Genomic DNA, 15555 nt, shown 5'->3' on the forward strand with positions numbered 1-15555 from the left:
CCTGGCCCAAGTGCTTTCCGGTTGTGTGAACTTGGCCGGAGGGATGACGCTTCCGCCGCCTCAGCTTCCCTTATCCCTGAAGCGGGGACCAATCAGAGTACTTCGTTCATAAGGTTTTAGGAGAATGACGTAAGCTAATGTTGGTAAAGTACTGAGAAACAGCCCGACGCACACCAATCGCCACATACGTGTTAGCTCTTGTCGTGAAGTCCCAATTGTTAATGGTGAAATACTTACACACTTGATGCCGCATATCAGAGGAAACCAGAGAGAACGCGGAACTGGAAAGGGACCTCAGAAACCATCTAATTCGGCCCCCTTATCTTTTAGATGAGTCAGCTGAGGCAGAGGGCCGCGGAGATGCGCCGAAGGCCAGCAGATCTCTGGGGGCCTGGATCAGTCTTTTGTCCGGGCCTCTGGTGCGCAGACTTCTCAGGGGCCATAAGTTACGGCAAAGAAATTTCCCTTCTAAACAGCTTAAAAACGACACTGCATAAAGCAATGTTCTGTGTATATGTATGTTAACAGATACCTTGCGCTGGTAGCGACCAAGGGCTTTAATATGTCCACACGAGAGGCTTTTGGGAGGAATCTCATGTTGTCCCTGGGAAAGAACAAACCCCTCACTGTTTATTTTGTGGAGCTCGCTGTAGAAGAAATACTTCTGTTTCTGGTAAAGAGCAGAAATGACGTCAGACGGCATTCGGGAAAGGACGTACTGTTCAAAGAGGGTAGTTTGGCCGGAAGTTTTATTTGATACTTGGCCTCGCTGGAGGCTCCCAGAACTCAGACCCTCCGTGCTGACATTTTCACTTCTGCTGAAATAATTTTCACTTCCGGGTAATAATAACGTGTGTGGTGTGCAACCTGCACTTGGAATCTAAGCTGTAAAACAGTGGACCAGAGAGAGGCTGTTTGTTCTCCCGGGCTCACTTCTGCTCTCTCTCCAGCTCTCCGGGTTCGGTGGGGGCACCGGGTTGGCAAAGCTGACCGCAGGCCTGGGGCTCGCTCATAATTCCTGGCTGCCGGTCTCCGGCCACAGCCAGGCCACCGTAATCGCTGCCTGTCGGCGCTCCGCTGTCACAGCCACAGCCCCGTCCCCGCCACCTTCTCTCTGCCTGGGCCCTCGCCCCTGCCATCGGTTCCTCCTGATGTCATCTCCTCGCCACTCTCTGCCCAGAGGCCATGAACACCTCGCTAAAGCTTAAAACAGAGAAGTCAGATACCTGCTCAAAAGTCAGGTGCCTACGGTTAACTCCCCCCCACCGGCATCCAAACATCATCCCGAGTTTTCCCCCACCTACAGGGTGCTTGGCTGGGGCTGGTCGAGCTCTCCCACCCTGTCTACTGTCCCCTTATTCCCTAGGCTCCGGGCCCACCTGGTGGCAGACACCGATCTCAGCGCCAAGGACCTGCTCGTCCTGCAGGGAGCGCCGTCCCCCAGGAGCCCAGAGCCCCTCCCTCCCACCTCTGGGTCTGAAACGAGGGCGCAGAGGGTCCCTCCGTGTCCAGTCTGCTCCTGCTCAACCATGTGACCACCGGTGATCCTTCTCTGATCCTTTTTGCAGCATTTATCAGTGGCTGCTGTCTTACTTAGCTATTCAGATGTGGGGCTGACCGCTCCCAGCTCCCTGGGGCCAGGCTGGCCACGGGCCTGCGTGCCGTTTTATCTTTAGCATCTGGAAGAATTCCCCAGAAGACACCCGTAGGCCCACGATGGGTAATTGGCCTGTCTTCTTCAGAAAACTCTGGATTTGGTATCTTCACGTTTGCGAAGATATTTCTGTTATCTACCATAAATCATTTCCGTACACCGCGTCTTTTTGGTGTGAATTTAGTACGGCCTGACTTTCGTGTTGTTCACATACGGTGCCCTGAGTGGTAACATATCAAGTTCCTCTTGTTGACAATAACGTTTTCTCACACATTCTGCCGGCGGGGGGGGGGGGGGGGGGTGTCCAGTTGTCTGAGCTTTCACACGTGTACGGACTGGTGTCATTACTACCACATCAGGATGCAGGAAGGCACGGTCACCCCAGACACCCCTCAGGCTGCCCCTCTGTACTCACGCCTCCGCCCCACCCCTGTCTGCTCCCTGTCACCATAGCTGTGTCCTTCTGACACCGTCCTAGAAACGGGATTAAACACCATGCCACTTGTCACTCAGCAGAGTGAGTGGCACCCGTGCTGCTGTGGGCACAGTCGGTCCCCGTCCTTGCTGAGTGGCACCCCAGGGAAGGACACCTGCTTCCATACAGCCCGAGGTTAAGTCCCGTCTGGGTGGTGGTGGCCACCGGTGTTCCTGTCCCTGCTCAGCCCCTCATAGCCACTCACCGGGCGAAGACGGTGCCGCTGCCACCCGGGAAGGTGTAGGGGTGCTGCTTCCGGAACACGTGTCCCACGCGGCTGCAGGGGACGATCTCCAGGCTGCCGCCGCACTGCCACACGCGGAACGAGATCTCTGAGGCGATGAATGAGACAGGGTGACTGACGGAGCCCTGGACTGTTCTGAGCAGCAGCCACCCCAGATAGGGCACAGACATCCACCCACCAGTATCCCATCAAAGGGCTCTCGTGCCCTCGTCTCCTGAAGGAGATGTGAACAGGGAGCCTGCCTCCTTCCAGAACCTGGTCCTGAACATTCTACAGTGGGGACATTGGACATACCCAGTATCTCCTGGCTCCATAGCACAATCAAGAAAGTATGTGCAGGCAGATCAGCCTGACTGTAGCGAATACAAGTTGCGTGCCTTAAATATACACAACGTTAAATCGTCAACGGCACCTCAATAAAGTTGAAGAGAAAAAAAAAAGACGGAAGGAAAGTTCGTACTGCGGTTCACCAAGAGGGTGTCTCCACAGCGGTGTTTTTTTACAGAAATGGGAGGTGGTGTAGACAAAAAGAAGAATGTCAAACAAACTCTCTACCCTGGGACATTTACTAGCTTAGATTTGAGCACAGATCCAAATTATGGAGTCAGCTAGATCTGTGTTACCAAATCCCATGTTTACATTCAAGAATTCGGTTCCAAATTAAAAAAAAAAAAAAAAAACCAACAAAAGAGCATGCAGAAACGTTTTTCAGATTCAGACGAGACACCTGCAGACAAGTGCGATTCTCTGGTCTATTTTGAACATGGAGGGACTCCAGGCACAAGACCTCGCGTATCCGTGCGGCATCACAGGTATTAACTGATGAAATGCTTGCCCTGAATTCTTCACCAGCGGGTTCGTGATCAGGGGCTATTACGTTCGCACTTGCTTTGTATCGACACCCTTAGAAAAGGCACCAGGAAGGGGTATAAACATCCATGAATTAAAAAGCATGAAACACCCACAATGGAGCTTCGATGTCAGATGTAACCGGCCACCGTATAGGCCAACTTCCTCGACAACTTATTTTCAGGGCACTGACCACGAGTAAGCAGCTGGACTTTCTCTCTTCAGGAGAAAACGACCCTCCCCTTAAATTCCAAAATTTACGCTTATCCAGAACTGTGCATTATCAGCAGGCTGCAAGTCACCTGGAAAGTTCACAGGTGCCTTTGGACTGTGATAATGACCAAAGATGCCCGAGTAACACAGAACCCTCAAGAGCTGGCCATGGACTTCACTGGTCAGTAACCAATGGTTCACCTGCTTTGACACAGAATCTACCTGCAGGAGTAATGAGATGCTCAGGCCAACTTCAACATACACACTGCCCTGAGCGTCGGTACCGGGGAAAAGCTTGGCGCGTGGCTGGCTTCTGGAACAGCCTGGCGCCCTCTGACCAGGCACCTGTCCTCCTCACCAACCATCTCAGTGACCGCAACAGTCTTCATGGTTTGTATAAAAAGGGCACTTCCTCGACATCATTTCACACCCGTAAGAACACGGTGAGGAAGCGAGATAGAATGCACAGAATTAGCAGTCACTGTTGGAAGTATAAAAGTGACGGTCAGAAAGGAGGTGGGATTAGGGCACACCACAAGCGAGCTGCTGGATAAATCCTCCAGGCACAGCCCTGTCTGTGGCAGCAGGCGCCCAGACCGCACCGCTGAAGGCACGTAACACCCCCTCGGGCACGACGGGAGTTCCTAGGACTGGATCTAGCAAACTCAAGTAGGAAACCCCTCGCTGGCTAGAGAGGAGTGATCCATGCAGCTGCCATGGGCCTCTCATAACCAATTCCCTCGCAGCCTTGAAAAATGTAGGGTCATGACCAACCCAAGTCTCTGCCGTGACGGGTTTCTGACTTTCTCTGTGCCCAACAAAGCTTTGAATAAGTTCTCTGCGTTTCAGGAGAATAAAAATTTAAATATACGCTTGCCTAACTGGAACATTCCATCTGGGGGCTAGGAAGGCCCCGTGGCTTCCGTGGAGGGCGTGTGTTAAACCAGGAAGGGATCCATTCAGAGACCTGGCGGGAGATTTGGAAGGCCACGCAGAAGTACGATTACGTTCAACTCTGATTGCACTTGAACTTGGGGACGCTACAACTTGGGAACGATTACGCAGGATAACTTGGTGGCTTTTGGATCAGGCCACTTGTTTGCTTCTCGGCTCTGCTAACAACCAGCCGTGAGGTCTCGGGCAGGACCTTGGTCCTTCAAGAAAGCATGAAACGAGACGCACAGCGCTGGCGAAAATCTCTAGGTTGCGCACCCGAAACGAATGAAACCGTGGCGCCGTGCCTAACTACACCTCAACCAAAAAAAAAAAGAAAGCAAGCACAAAATGAGATGATGCACCGGAAGCAGTCAGCATCTGGCTAATGCTGTGGGGACACGGCACAGAGGACAAACCACGTGTCCAAGGAGCCTAACGCCTAAGTCTCACGGGGGCCGGGGACCAGGTTCTCCGTCTTTCTTTTTCATTGCTTACGTTAGACTTACGTTGCCAGCTAGGAAAAGCGGAAGGTGCAGTGGTTTGGGGGGGGGGTGCACTTCGAGGTGGCCTTGGGTGTTACTCGGAGCACCCCACCTCTCCCGACACACGTCCACACCCACCCGGCGCTCAGAAAAGAAGTCAGAGAGGTGTCAAACAGACTCAGATTGGGGACTTCTCTTGCTGAAGCCCTACGCCTGTTCACCCTCCAGAGCCAGTGGGAGACTCCTCGAGAGCGGCTTTACGGAGCCGGGCAAGGGAAGGGACGATGCCAGACGGCACCCACGCAGGGACTGTTCCAGCCCCTTCCTCCCTGTCCGGCCCCACCCCCACCGAGGCCCCTCAAGCCCTTCCGCGGGACCTCACACATGGCACAGCTACATAAATACAAAAACCAAACCAACAAAAACTCCAGGGCATTTAAGAAAACGGCCTCCCCTCCCTCAGGTCTCCGGTGAAATGTCCCCTTTGGTATTTATATCGACACTCTTCTGTGACACAAAGGCTGGCTGCCACATCATCGGCCTAATCCATGCTTTCAGCTGACAGCACACCTTTTGAAAACCACGGTCACCCAAGTGATGCCCTGTCCTACTGGGTGGTCCCGGCTGGCCAGATTTCCACGAAGCCATCAGGAGATGTCTGGGGACTGAGGGTGACACGGAATTCTCTTCAGAAGGTTAATCATTCTTCTGAAGCCTTTCGTGCTCAAACGACTTTCATACAAGTCCTCCCTACCTGTCACCGTGTCATTAAAAAAACAACCAAAAGGAGTTTGACTCATGGTCCTTTGTCCCAGTGTTGTTACTGAGCCCAAAGAAGCTTTCAACATCAAACCGAGGCAGACAAATCTCCACAGAGGAGACGCTATCACTAACTTTAACATCATAAAGTCAGAGAAATAAAACAGGCGCGGCGAGCTTTTTTTCTTCTTAACTAACAAAAAATGTCAAAGTTTCTGTTACGGGTAAAAACTCCTAAAACTGACGGTGACATCATTTGTCCCCTCCTTTGTCCCTGCCCTGCTTTCTCCCAGGGTTTGCCCACCCAAGGGCGGATGGTACCGAACAGCGTCAATAGCTGAGGAGAATCAGTTCAGGACCCCCAGCAAAAAATGACGACGACAACGACAAAAAACAAAACCAACCAAGCAAAAATCAAACAAAACAAGAAATCTTTTCATCTCAATGCAGTAAGTATGGTGCAGGTACTAACCCAGACCAAAGTCTATAAAATTTCATTGTATAGAATTGGGCGCCTGGGTGGCTCAGTCGGTTCAGCGTCCGACTTCGGCTCAGGTCATGATCTCGCGGTTTGTGAGTTCGAGCCCCGCGTCGGGCTCTGTGCTGACAGCTCAGAGCCCGGAGCCTGCCTCAGATTCTGTGTCTCCCTCCCTCTCTGCCCCTCCCCTGCTCAAACCCTGTCCTCTCTGTCTCTCCAAAATAAACGTTAAAAAATAAAATAAAATTTCACTGTCCCTAAACCTGAGGAACAACGATTAGCACGGGTTAGTAAAAACAAACAAACAAAAAAATCAAACTAAATGAGAACCGTTCACAAAGTAGTCAAGGAGGGATTAAATGCCAAGGCCTCTTCACGCCGTCTGATTTCCGGGACTACGGTCAACCCCACGAGGCTGGCCCGGACTCACTTTCCACTCTACACGGCTGAAAGCAAATCCTACAGCCTGAAGTGCTTCCCCGTGTTTGTTAAGCTCACTTTCCAAACCCTTGGGTCCACACAACATTGAAAAGTTTGCATTTTCCTTCAAAGACAGTGTCTGTCTTCTAGCATCCCTCATTCTAACTTAGGGCGGTGGATTTTAACGCCCAACCCAAGACACCCTGAAGAGAGAAAGGTAGGTTATCGATACTTATTCGGGGACGGACGGGGTCTGATGAATGGTGACTAACGTCTTTATAGCTGGTTGCCAACTGGCCACCTGTATACCACAAACTCTTGCCTAACAGCCTCTTCCAAGCTTCCGATTTTCAGTCAGGCGCCCTTGCTGGGCGGAAGGCCACGGCTTCACCAGGCTTGGAGAGCCAAGACGCAGGCTCACACGTACCCAGGTTCTCTCCTCCCCACACGTCCATCATCATGTCGTACTTCCCCAGTTCTTCAAAATAGAGCTTGTCCATCACGAACAGCCCTCCAGCAATCATAGGGGTTCTGAAAAGGCAGAGAGGGTGGAAGGGAAGAGAGGGAGAGATCAAAGGTCAAGGACAGCGCTCCTGCATTCTACCACCAAGGTCAGGTCTATAAGGTGAGCTTAAAAACGAAGCCACAGCCACCGTTCCCCAGTCGGGGCTCAGGATGCTGTCGCGGTTTTTCCACTGCTGACTTCAAATGCTTCCCACCTGCCCTGCTCAGACGCTCCCACAGCGCAAGGGGCCGGACCCGGTCCCCTACGAGAGAGTGACCACTGAAGCCAGGGGCACTCACTGACAGGTGGCCTTTCCGAGCCTCCGTTTCCTTAGAAGATTACAAAGAACGATACGTATAAGCTCTCAGGAGATTCTGCAAGCGACCCAATAATATCAGCTGCCCTTATCCTGGAGCTGGTTCCTCACGTTAGATGCGACCCATCACCTCTGTGTCTCCTGGTCAGCCTGAGAGGCAGTTAACTGAGCCCCTACTTCCTTCCCAGTAGATGCCCTGAGAACTCAATGTCAAGTGCCGGCAGGAAGAGGAAGAGCTTAACTGAGTGTCTAGAAAACACGGGGCCTGGGGTCTCACCTGTGAGGGGCACCCCAAAGGATGCCCGGCACTTACTTTATGGGGGCGACCGGGTTCCCCTGGCGGGATCTTCTCTGCTCGGGCGTCATGTAATCCCATTTGAATACCAAGTTCCAGTCAAAACCTGCCGGCCACAGAGAAGACACAAAACACAAGGCGCCGATAAGTACGAACTGTGCTCCTGCACCTCCGTCCCTCACGGCTTAGACGTACTTGTATTTGATGTTTGGACTGGACTCACTGAAACCACACACAGCAAAAAAAAAAAAAAACAAAAAAAAAAAACAAAAAAAAACAAAAAACAAGAAAAGAGCGTGACCATGAAAGCCGCAGCGGGAGGGAGAGGGCGCCCGGGGGACCTGGGCAGGAGACCGGCAGGGAAGGCGCATGCTGGAGAGGCTCCCTCTGAACAGAAAATGCGGGTCAGGCTTTCCTAGGATGAAAATGCCTCAGGGTAACGGACCCAGGGAGAGAAGGGGGGTCCATGTGGAGACACCCTGCACACCCGAGGGCTGTAGGGAGGTGAGAGAAAAAAGAGGGACAAAGTCAAATCTGCCACCAGGCCTCCAACACTGTCCTGGGGCAAAAGAAGAACCCAGGGGAGGGGACACGATGACAGGGTCCCTGGGCCTGCAACCTGGGATCCTCTCAGCGTCTCCTGGCTGCAACCAAACCACATTGGGGGGGGGGGGGGCAGAGGGACCACTTTTTGACGAAAATGAGCCAAATACTTCCTTTGGCTGCCAGCGCAGTGGGCAGCAAGCTGCAATTTCTGAGAAATAACGGCCGCCGTCCCAAGTCACTTCTAGAAGCCACAGGCTGCTTGGGACAGCCGAGCGCAGGCCTGGTACCTGCCCGTGGTTTCTGATGTTTGTATTGCCGTGTCTCGCCCTTACTCAGAAGGCACCCCGCACTGAGCCGTGGGTGCCCGCACACCCCACCCGCTGATGCTCCAGAGATGCACGAGGAGACCACTTCTTGGTGACAGGGGGCTCACGATACTGCGTTTCCAAGGGTCTGGCAGCTGAACCTAATTACTCCAGGGCCATCTGTCCTTCAGCTCTGTGCCATGGGGCCTGGGCCAGCAGGGACCATGCAAGGCCTAGGTTCGGATCTCTCTTCGGGGTGCTCTGAGGTCAAGGTCTGGTTGTCCCGCCAGCCCCCACATCTGTAGCCTGAACAGGGCAGGGTGGGAGGCATGAGCCGGGGGTCTCCTGGGCTAGCATGGCACACCAGATGGCCCCTCCAGAGGCATGGGACCACAAAGGCCCCCCCGCTGGTACCGCCGAGTGCCACAGGCTAGCAAAGAAGAGGCGAGTGGCTGGGGGGGCCAGGCGGCAGAGACGGGAACCCAGGGAGGAAACTGAGGCAGGCTCCACACTGGCTTTCCCGAAGAGCCCAGCGCTCCCCGAGGCCTGCCTCAACCAGGGAAACAACAAACGTCCTGTCTGTGTGATCAGCAGACAACGCAGAGGCCCCAGCGGGCCAGGTGACTTTGACACCACCTGTTGCTTGCGAATGTTGATTCTTATTTTATTAATTTGGTCCAAACAGACAAACTATGTTAGGTTTTGAGAATGTGCTAAAAGTGCCGTCCTTGATTTCTTTTCCCCCTAAAGGGCTCCTGGAGTAAACCTGGTGCCTCTTCTTCTTCCGACCCCGGCAGGAGGCCTGAGCCCCGCCCTCAGAGCATCTGGGTCCCTGCACTGGCTCTCACACAGGAAGCTGCTCTGGGAGCAAGAGAGCCCATCAAATCTCAGCTCTTGCAAGTCCTCGGGGACAAAGACATTCTGAAGACCGACGCTTTCTTGGTAACTAAGGATCTGTCCCCTTTAAAGCAGCCAAACCGTCTCGCCGTTTGCGGAGAATCGTTTTTGAACTCCGGGTCTCCTGATGCGCGTAGAGCCCTCCCACGGCGACGGTCCCGCTGCCGATGGCTCGGGACGGGGGACCTGCCTGGCCACATCACGGACCTCGTGCCGGCGAGGCTCATCCCTTCGCTGCCCATGACACTAGCACCCCGCTTCTCAGACGGGCACGCGGAGGAGCAGAGGTCAGCTGGCAGGTGGGGCCAAAAGCCGGAGTCACCCGGACCACCCCGGCATTCTGTTTCCTGAGGCTGCGCCCGGTTTGAGAGTTTCACGGTCTTCTTTTCTCCGTGCCAGGCCATCAGTGGCTCCTGTGTCCGTCTGCAACAGTCCGTCCTCGTGGCATCCACTCAAGGTGTTGGAAGATGGGCAAAGCGACCCTCAGGTTCACACAGAGCAACTGGGGTGCCGCTGGGCAGGTAGAAAAGACTTCGTGGACCGTAGGTGGGAAGGGTCAAGAGCGAAGACATTACACAGGCAGAAGGCACAGGCTCTGACGTCTCTTTCAGCTGCTTTGAGCGGTCTCAGCTGACCTCCTGCTCTCAGCCGGGCTCCGAGAGGCGTGACCGCCAACCGGCTGAGGTTCAGAGCACAGAGCGTTTATGACCGGGCGGTGGCAGAGCCCTGTGTCACCAGCCACCCCCTGCCCCACCCCCACCCCACAGTCCCAGGGACAGAAGGACACTAGTAAGAGCCGCGTGTCACGTGACCAGTCCCTTCGAGGGGCCAGTGTGATCCCTACGCTGCCATCAGCACCATGGAGCCCTGCATGAGACCGGCGGGTCCCCAGGCAAGGTCCAGGAGCCCACGGGGGTCCACAGACCCTTCTGGGGGTCTGCCACGTCAAAACCGCATTTATATTTACATGAGACCTTATGTAAGTGCCTCTTTCAGGCTCACTCTTTCAAAAGCCCATGATGGAGCTTTCCAGAAGCTGTAGGACGTACGAGATCAGCACTCTGATGGACAACTGGATGTATATTTGCATCGCCTCGTGTTTTAACAAGTTCTCGGCTTGAATTTCTAACCCAGCAAATGCCAATACATGCAGCCAGCACGGTATAGTCGAACAGGGGTTCTGGGGCCTGTGACAATTTCTGGGAACGTGAAGAGCACGAGAAAAGTCACTAACGGGGCCCCAAGGGGGTTGGGTGTGACAACACATCCGGAGGCTATGAGGATCAACAGGAAGCTGGTGTGGCCACTTACACTCGAGGTGACCCGAAAGTGAAGCAGGATGTGAGTGGTCGGCGGGGGGGGGCGGGGGGGGGTAGTGTAGGGGGGTACCTGCAACCAAGCCACGCAAAGGGGTAAAATCGGCAGGACTTGGTGACGAGCGGGCTTGGGTGGTCAGCGGGAATTGGGGATGACTCAGGTGATCCGGGCGGCAGGGCAGGTGACCTGGATGGCTCTGCCACCAGGGAGAGGCAGGCTGTCGCTGTCAGAGGAGCTGGCATCACAGGGGAGGCAAAGCCAGGCCCGATGCTGAGCTCTGATGCTCACCGCACACGGCCTGTCAGCTCTGGCAGATCCTCATCCCAGACTCCGACCTGGGAAGGCTTCATCTTCCGATTAAAAATGACACCAGTCGTGTGTACTGAGCCACACGTGTCGTAACAGCCACAGAAGGACAACGAGATAAGAGAAGAACAGGAAACACAGGAAGTCCTCTAAGGGAAATAAGGCTATTTTTCGCTCTCTTTAGGAGATCCCACTTGTCGAGCACAGAGACACCCTTTGCTCGCGGTGCGTGCACCGGCAGCGTGAAAGCTGCTGTCACTGTCACTCGAGACGCTGAGAAGGAGCAGCGATCAGACGCCACACAGACAGCAAGAGTGAGGCGGCGGGGTGGGGGGGAGACCAGGAGCCGCGCTTACCGCCTTTCAGGTCAGCGGATGCCCCCACGTACTGAAAGTTGTCCATATTGATGACGTCGATGATGGGGGACACGACCCGAGTCCTGTCCTGAAACGCAAATGCACAAAAGACAGGAGTAGGTATCACAAACAGAACAAAGGATCCCACCCCACAAAAGGCAGGCATTCGTGGCAGGCAGTTTCAGTGAAACCCATCGCCTGCCATCGCTAACCACGCTGTGCTCCAGGGGACCTTGGGGCCCCCCCATCCAACGCGCGCGCCCTCAGCCGTCCCGCGGACGGGCCCTATTCTGTGCCGAGCAAGGTCGAGGGTGAGCTGGCAGAGAGAATCACTCCCTGAGAGGAGGCAGCTGTGGGCACGGGGTGCCTCAGGCGTTTGCTGCCCCGGCTGGAGGCAGGGACCGTGCCAGGGTCCCCAGCGCGCTCTTCCGTTTTCCCTAATGTCAAAACGCTGACCACGGGCTGCTTTCGTCCTGACAGAATCTAAGCTCAGCTGCACTGAAACATCAGAACTGTGAGCCGTGGCCTTGGGAGTGGACTCCTGGCCGAGACACCCACACGGCAACGCAAGGGCATGAGCAGAGTGACCGAGTATTATTTCGGCAGAACGGAAGCCAAGTCGGTTAGAGAATTCCAGACCCTACGCAGGTCTTACCGGTGATTTCTATCAAACAAGAACATTTTTTCCCTTAGACGGAGGCATTTCTTTATGCCGCGGTTATTATTCTGGTAAGAGTTTGTGAACATAAGGCCTTTTAACCTTCCTGCCCTCTTTCAAACGAGATGCTTGATGCTGGGGAGAGGCGCTGCCCCACGCGGCTAGTTAACGGAAGAGGAAGTGCTGTCCTCCAGCCGTTTACAGAACCCGTGTTAACCAGAGCAAAGACTTCGAAAAACAAATTGGTAACAGAATCAGCAGAGCTAAGAGCCTAATACATCAGAGGAACACGTAAAAGAACAGTATAAAGTTCTGACATCACCCAGGAGCGAGTTTACGGGACACAAAACCCCGTGCGCCGAGAAGGGAGAATCAACTCTTCCCTTGCCTGGCTCGGTCCGGACCTGGGGATGGGCACCAAATAGCATAATTTGCTCTCCTTCTCAGTCCACTTCTTTTGACTTCTTTTTTTTTTTTTTAAGTTTATTTTGAGAGAGAGAGAGAGAGAGAGAGAGTGTGAGCAAGAGAGGGGCAGAGCGAGAAGGAGAGAGAGAGAATCCCAAGCAGGCTCCGAACTGTCAGCGCAGAGCTCAACACGAGGCTCGAGCCCACAAACCGTGAGATCGCGACCCGAGCCAAAATCCAGAGTCAAACGCTCAACTAGTTGAGCCCCCCAGGTGCCCCTTGACCTCTTCTGACAGGACTGGAATTGGTGAGACTTGCAATTTTCCACTCCTTCTGTCCTTACTTGAGGAGAGAGTATTTGAAAGAATCCTGACAGTTTGATGGCAGAAGCCTGCGGTCTCCACACACGCTAATATCTTGGCTGTGGCCGTGCCCTCTGCGACCAAGGAGGAGTCTGGTTGTGTGAGAACGGGCCTGGAGATGACGGGATTCCAGAGGGTTCTTCTCTCGGCTAGGTGCGTGTATAGGTGTAAGAGGGCTCAGCGAGAGGGGATGCAGCAGAAACTGCTTTGCACCCCTGGCTGTGTCTCCTGCATGGATTTTGGATGTGTTATTAAACACGTTAACCCCCAGGTTCCTCGTGGGGCAGATGGGGTCAATACGTAATTTATCTAACACATAGTTAGCGCTCGGTGAACAGTCCCGAATATCGTAGTATCGCTAATAACTGGGACACGGAGTCAAGATCATCAATACCGTCATAACATCATCATCACTGGGAGCTTGTGGTTATTGAGTATTTCATGATTCAGTGCCCCTCAGCTACCCATGTCACGCGTGACTCGTAAAAGGCCTCACTTTTGCGTTTCCGATTTCTCCAGTACTTCCGTTAGGTTCGCTTTATCACCCCAAAGAAACCCTTTCTCAGTACGGAGAAAAGAAAAGTCAGGAAAGCAAGCAAAAGGCAAGCGAAATGACAAAAGGCCGAAGGTAATACCAGTGATGACGTTTCTAGCGACAGAGGTACACAAATTGCGCCCCGGGGCACCCTGACAGCCTCTAACGGTCAACTGTGTGCTCACGGGCACCCCGTTCCGCCACGAGCCGGCAGGCTGGGCTCGTCGGCGAGCAGCATGGCTGGAGGTGGCCAGCCTGCCCTCCCGGCCCTCTGGAGGCAGCGATGGCTCATCAGCCGCTCCGAGTGCACTTGCTGGACGCCGAGCGCTGTCCTCAGCGCTCGGCCCCTCCTGAGCTCAGAGAGAAGGCAGACCCTCCTAAGAGGAAAGGGACCGTGGGAAACTGATCAGGCTCTCGCCAGCCTCCGCCGCTCCTCGCCTCCGACTCATCAAAGTGATTTTCTCTCCAGTGATAAGATTCCTACAGTGAACGGAATATTCTTGGAGTGGTTGTGCCAGAGGCACGTTTCCCCCCCTCCCCTTTCCAGCACGCGGGAGGAGCCCAGCACGAGCCCCGGGCCTCACCTCAGCCACCCTCTCCAGGAGGGGCTCCAGCCAGTGCTCGTTGCACTCACAGTGGCTGTCCAGGAACGTCAGGACCTTGGCCTGGGCCGCATCGGCCCCCCGGACCCGTGAGCGCATCAGGCCTGCGGAAGTGATTTCAAAAGCGCATCAGAGTATCTGAGAAAAAGGCAACAAAACAGCACATACAGCATTGACATCCCCCCGCCACCCCCTCTTGCCGGGCACAGTCTAGTACAGAGTTGGGGGGCAGGATCAATCCTGCCCTGTGGTTACCAAGACAGGCTTCTGTCAGGATCTCCGTTCCTAAGTTCACTGGAGGACGAGGAAGGCAACTTTCTGAGAACGACTGCCCTCTGAGTCAGGCCCTTAAGAACCTGAAGTCTCCTTTATCAAGCAACTGAAACGTGGAACTTTTCCGACTACCTTCTTCTGATGCAGCAACAGTTTTCTCCTTAACTGGGGCAAGGGAGGTGTTACTCGGACACCTTCAGGCGCTGGTGGTACCGATTTTAATGGCGATGACGTAACGCTAAGGGTGCTGCAAATATCTTTGCCTATCCAAGACCTACCACAGCCGAAGAACATCGGTGGCAAATCCCGGCTGACCGGGTTTCACAGAAAATTAGTTCCACGACAGGTCAAATTTCCACAGTTTACGTACTGTGGTCTGCTAATAATATGGATCTTTTACTATCACACCAAGTCTTATCACAAGTCGTATCTCTGTCACTGGATGACGCGGTCATAAATGGCTTTTGCTGTGTATGCGGGCTTTCCGCAGTGTCCCCTGTCATGATTACCCGTGGTTGTGCATTTCACAATTTCAGGTACCTGTGGTCAACTGAGGTCTGGAAGCCAGAGGATCCTCCTTCTGACACATCATCAGAAGGTCAGCAGTAGCCTAATGTTATGTCACAAGTCTGTGTCATCCCCCTCGCTTCATCTTATCATGGGGGCATTTTATCACCTCACATCATCACAAGAAGGGTGAGGACGGAACGATAAGATATTTTGAGAGAGAGAGACCACATTCATGTAACTTTTATACAGTATAGTTATAAATGTTCTATTTTATTATTAGTTATTATGGTTCATCTCTTACTCTGCCTAATTTATAACTTACACCTTGCTGGAGATACGCACGTATAGGGAAAAAGTTTATTCAGGGTCCCTTACTATCCGTGGTTTTAGGCGTCCACTGGGGGGTCTTAGAACGTATTCCTGTGGATAAGGGGGCACAACTGTATATGAAGATGATGTGACTATTCACAACCCGTGAGGACAGTGTTTTCAAGTTCCTTTATACAGAGTAGTCAAAATGGGTTTTCAATGATTCTTCTAGATCTGCATGCTATGGGAGGGGGAGAAAAGATAAAGGCTTCTAGTTTGGTAATTGCAAAGTCGAGAGTCTTAGCTTGTATTAGACAAGCTCTTGCTCAGAGAAGAGTTATAAACTCTGACCAAAAGAGAAAAAGCAAGAATCGGAAAGGGCCAGACAGCAGTGAGAAGCAGGCAGAAACTGGAGAGGATTCAATCCCTGAAAGGAGAAAAATCACAGGGAGTGAAGTCCAGGGGTGTGTGGTGTTTCTCCCGAGGTTACACCACGACCCGCTGCAACACAGCCTTTTTGGCTGGAGGTGTCAGAGGACAGAGTTCAG

General features: G+C 53.5%; 1 protein-coding gene across 4 annotated transcripts in view; it reads right to left on the bottom strand.

The window, feature by feature from the left end:
- The window catches only part of GALNT2 (polypeptide N-acetylgalactosaminyltransferase 2), a 194846-nt gene that overhangs the window by 18730 nt on the left and 160561 nt on the right, over positions 1 to 15555 (bottom strand). For all 4 annotated transcript variants that reach the window (XM_040464851.1, XM_040464847.1, XM_040464850.1 and 1 more), the window contains exons 7-11: positions 13898 to 14019; positions 11354 to 11441; positions 7645 to 7732; positions 6938 to 7041; positions 2335 to 2461 (exon numbers count right to left, since the gene is read on the bottom strand). In XM_040464851.1, coding sequence (XP_040320785.1) covers positions 2335 to 2461; positions 6938 to 7041; positions 7645 to 7732; positions 11354 to 11441; positions 13898 to 14019 — 529 coding nt within the window. The remainder of the gene's footprint in view (positions 1 to 2334; positions 2462 to 6937; positions 7042 to 7644; positions 7733 to 11353; positions 11442 to 13897; positions 14020 to 15555) is intronic.

The sequence above is a fragment of the Herpailurus yagouaroundi genome, unplaced genomic scaffold (assembly GCF_014898765.1).
Source record: "Herpailurus yagouaroundi ecotype Mexico unplaced genomic scaffold, PumYag 530, whole genome shotgun sequence".
NCBI lineage: Eukaryota > Metazoa > Chordata > Mammalia > Carnivora > Felidae > Herpailurus > Herpailurus yagouaroundi.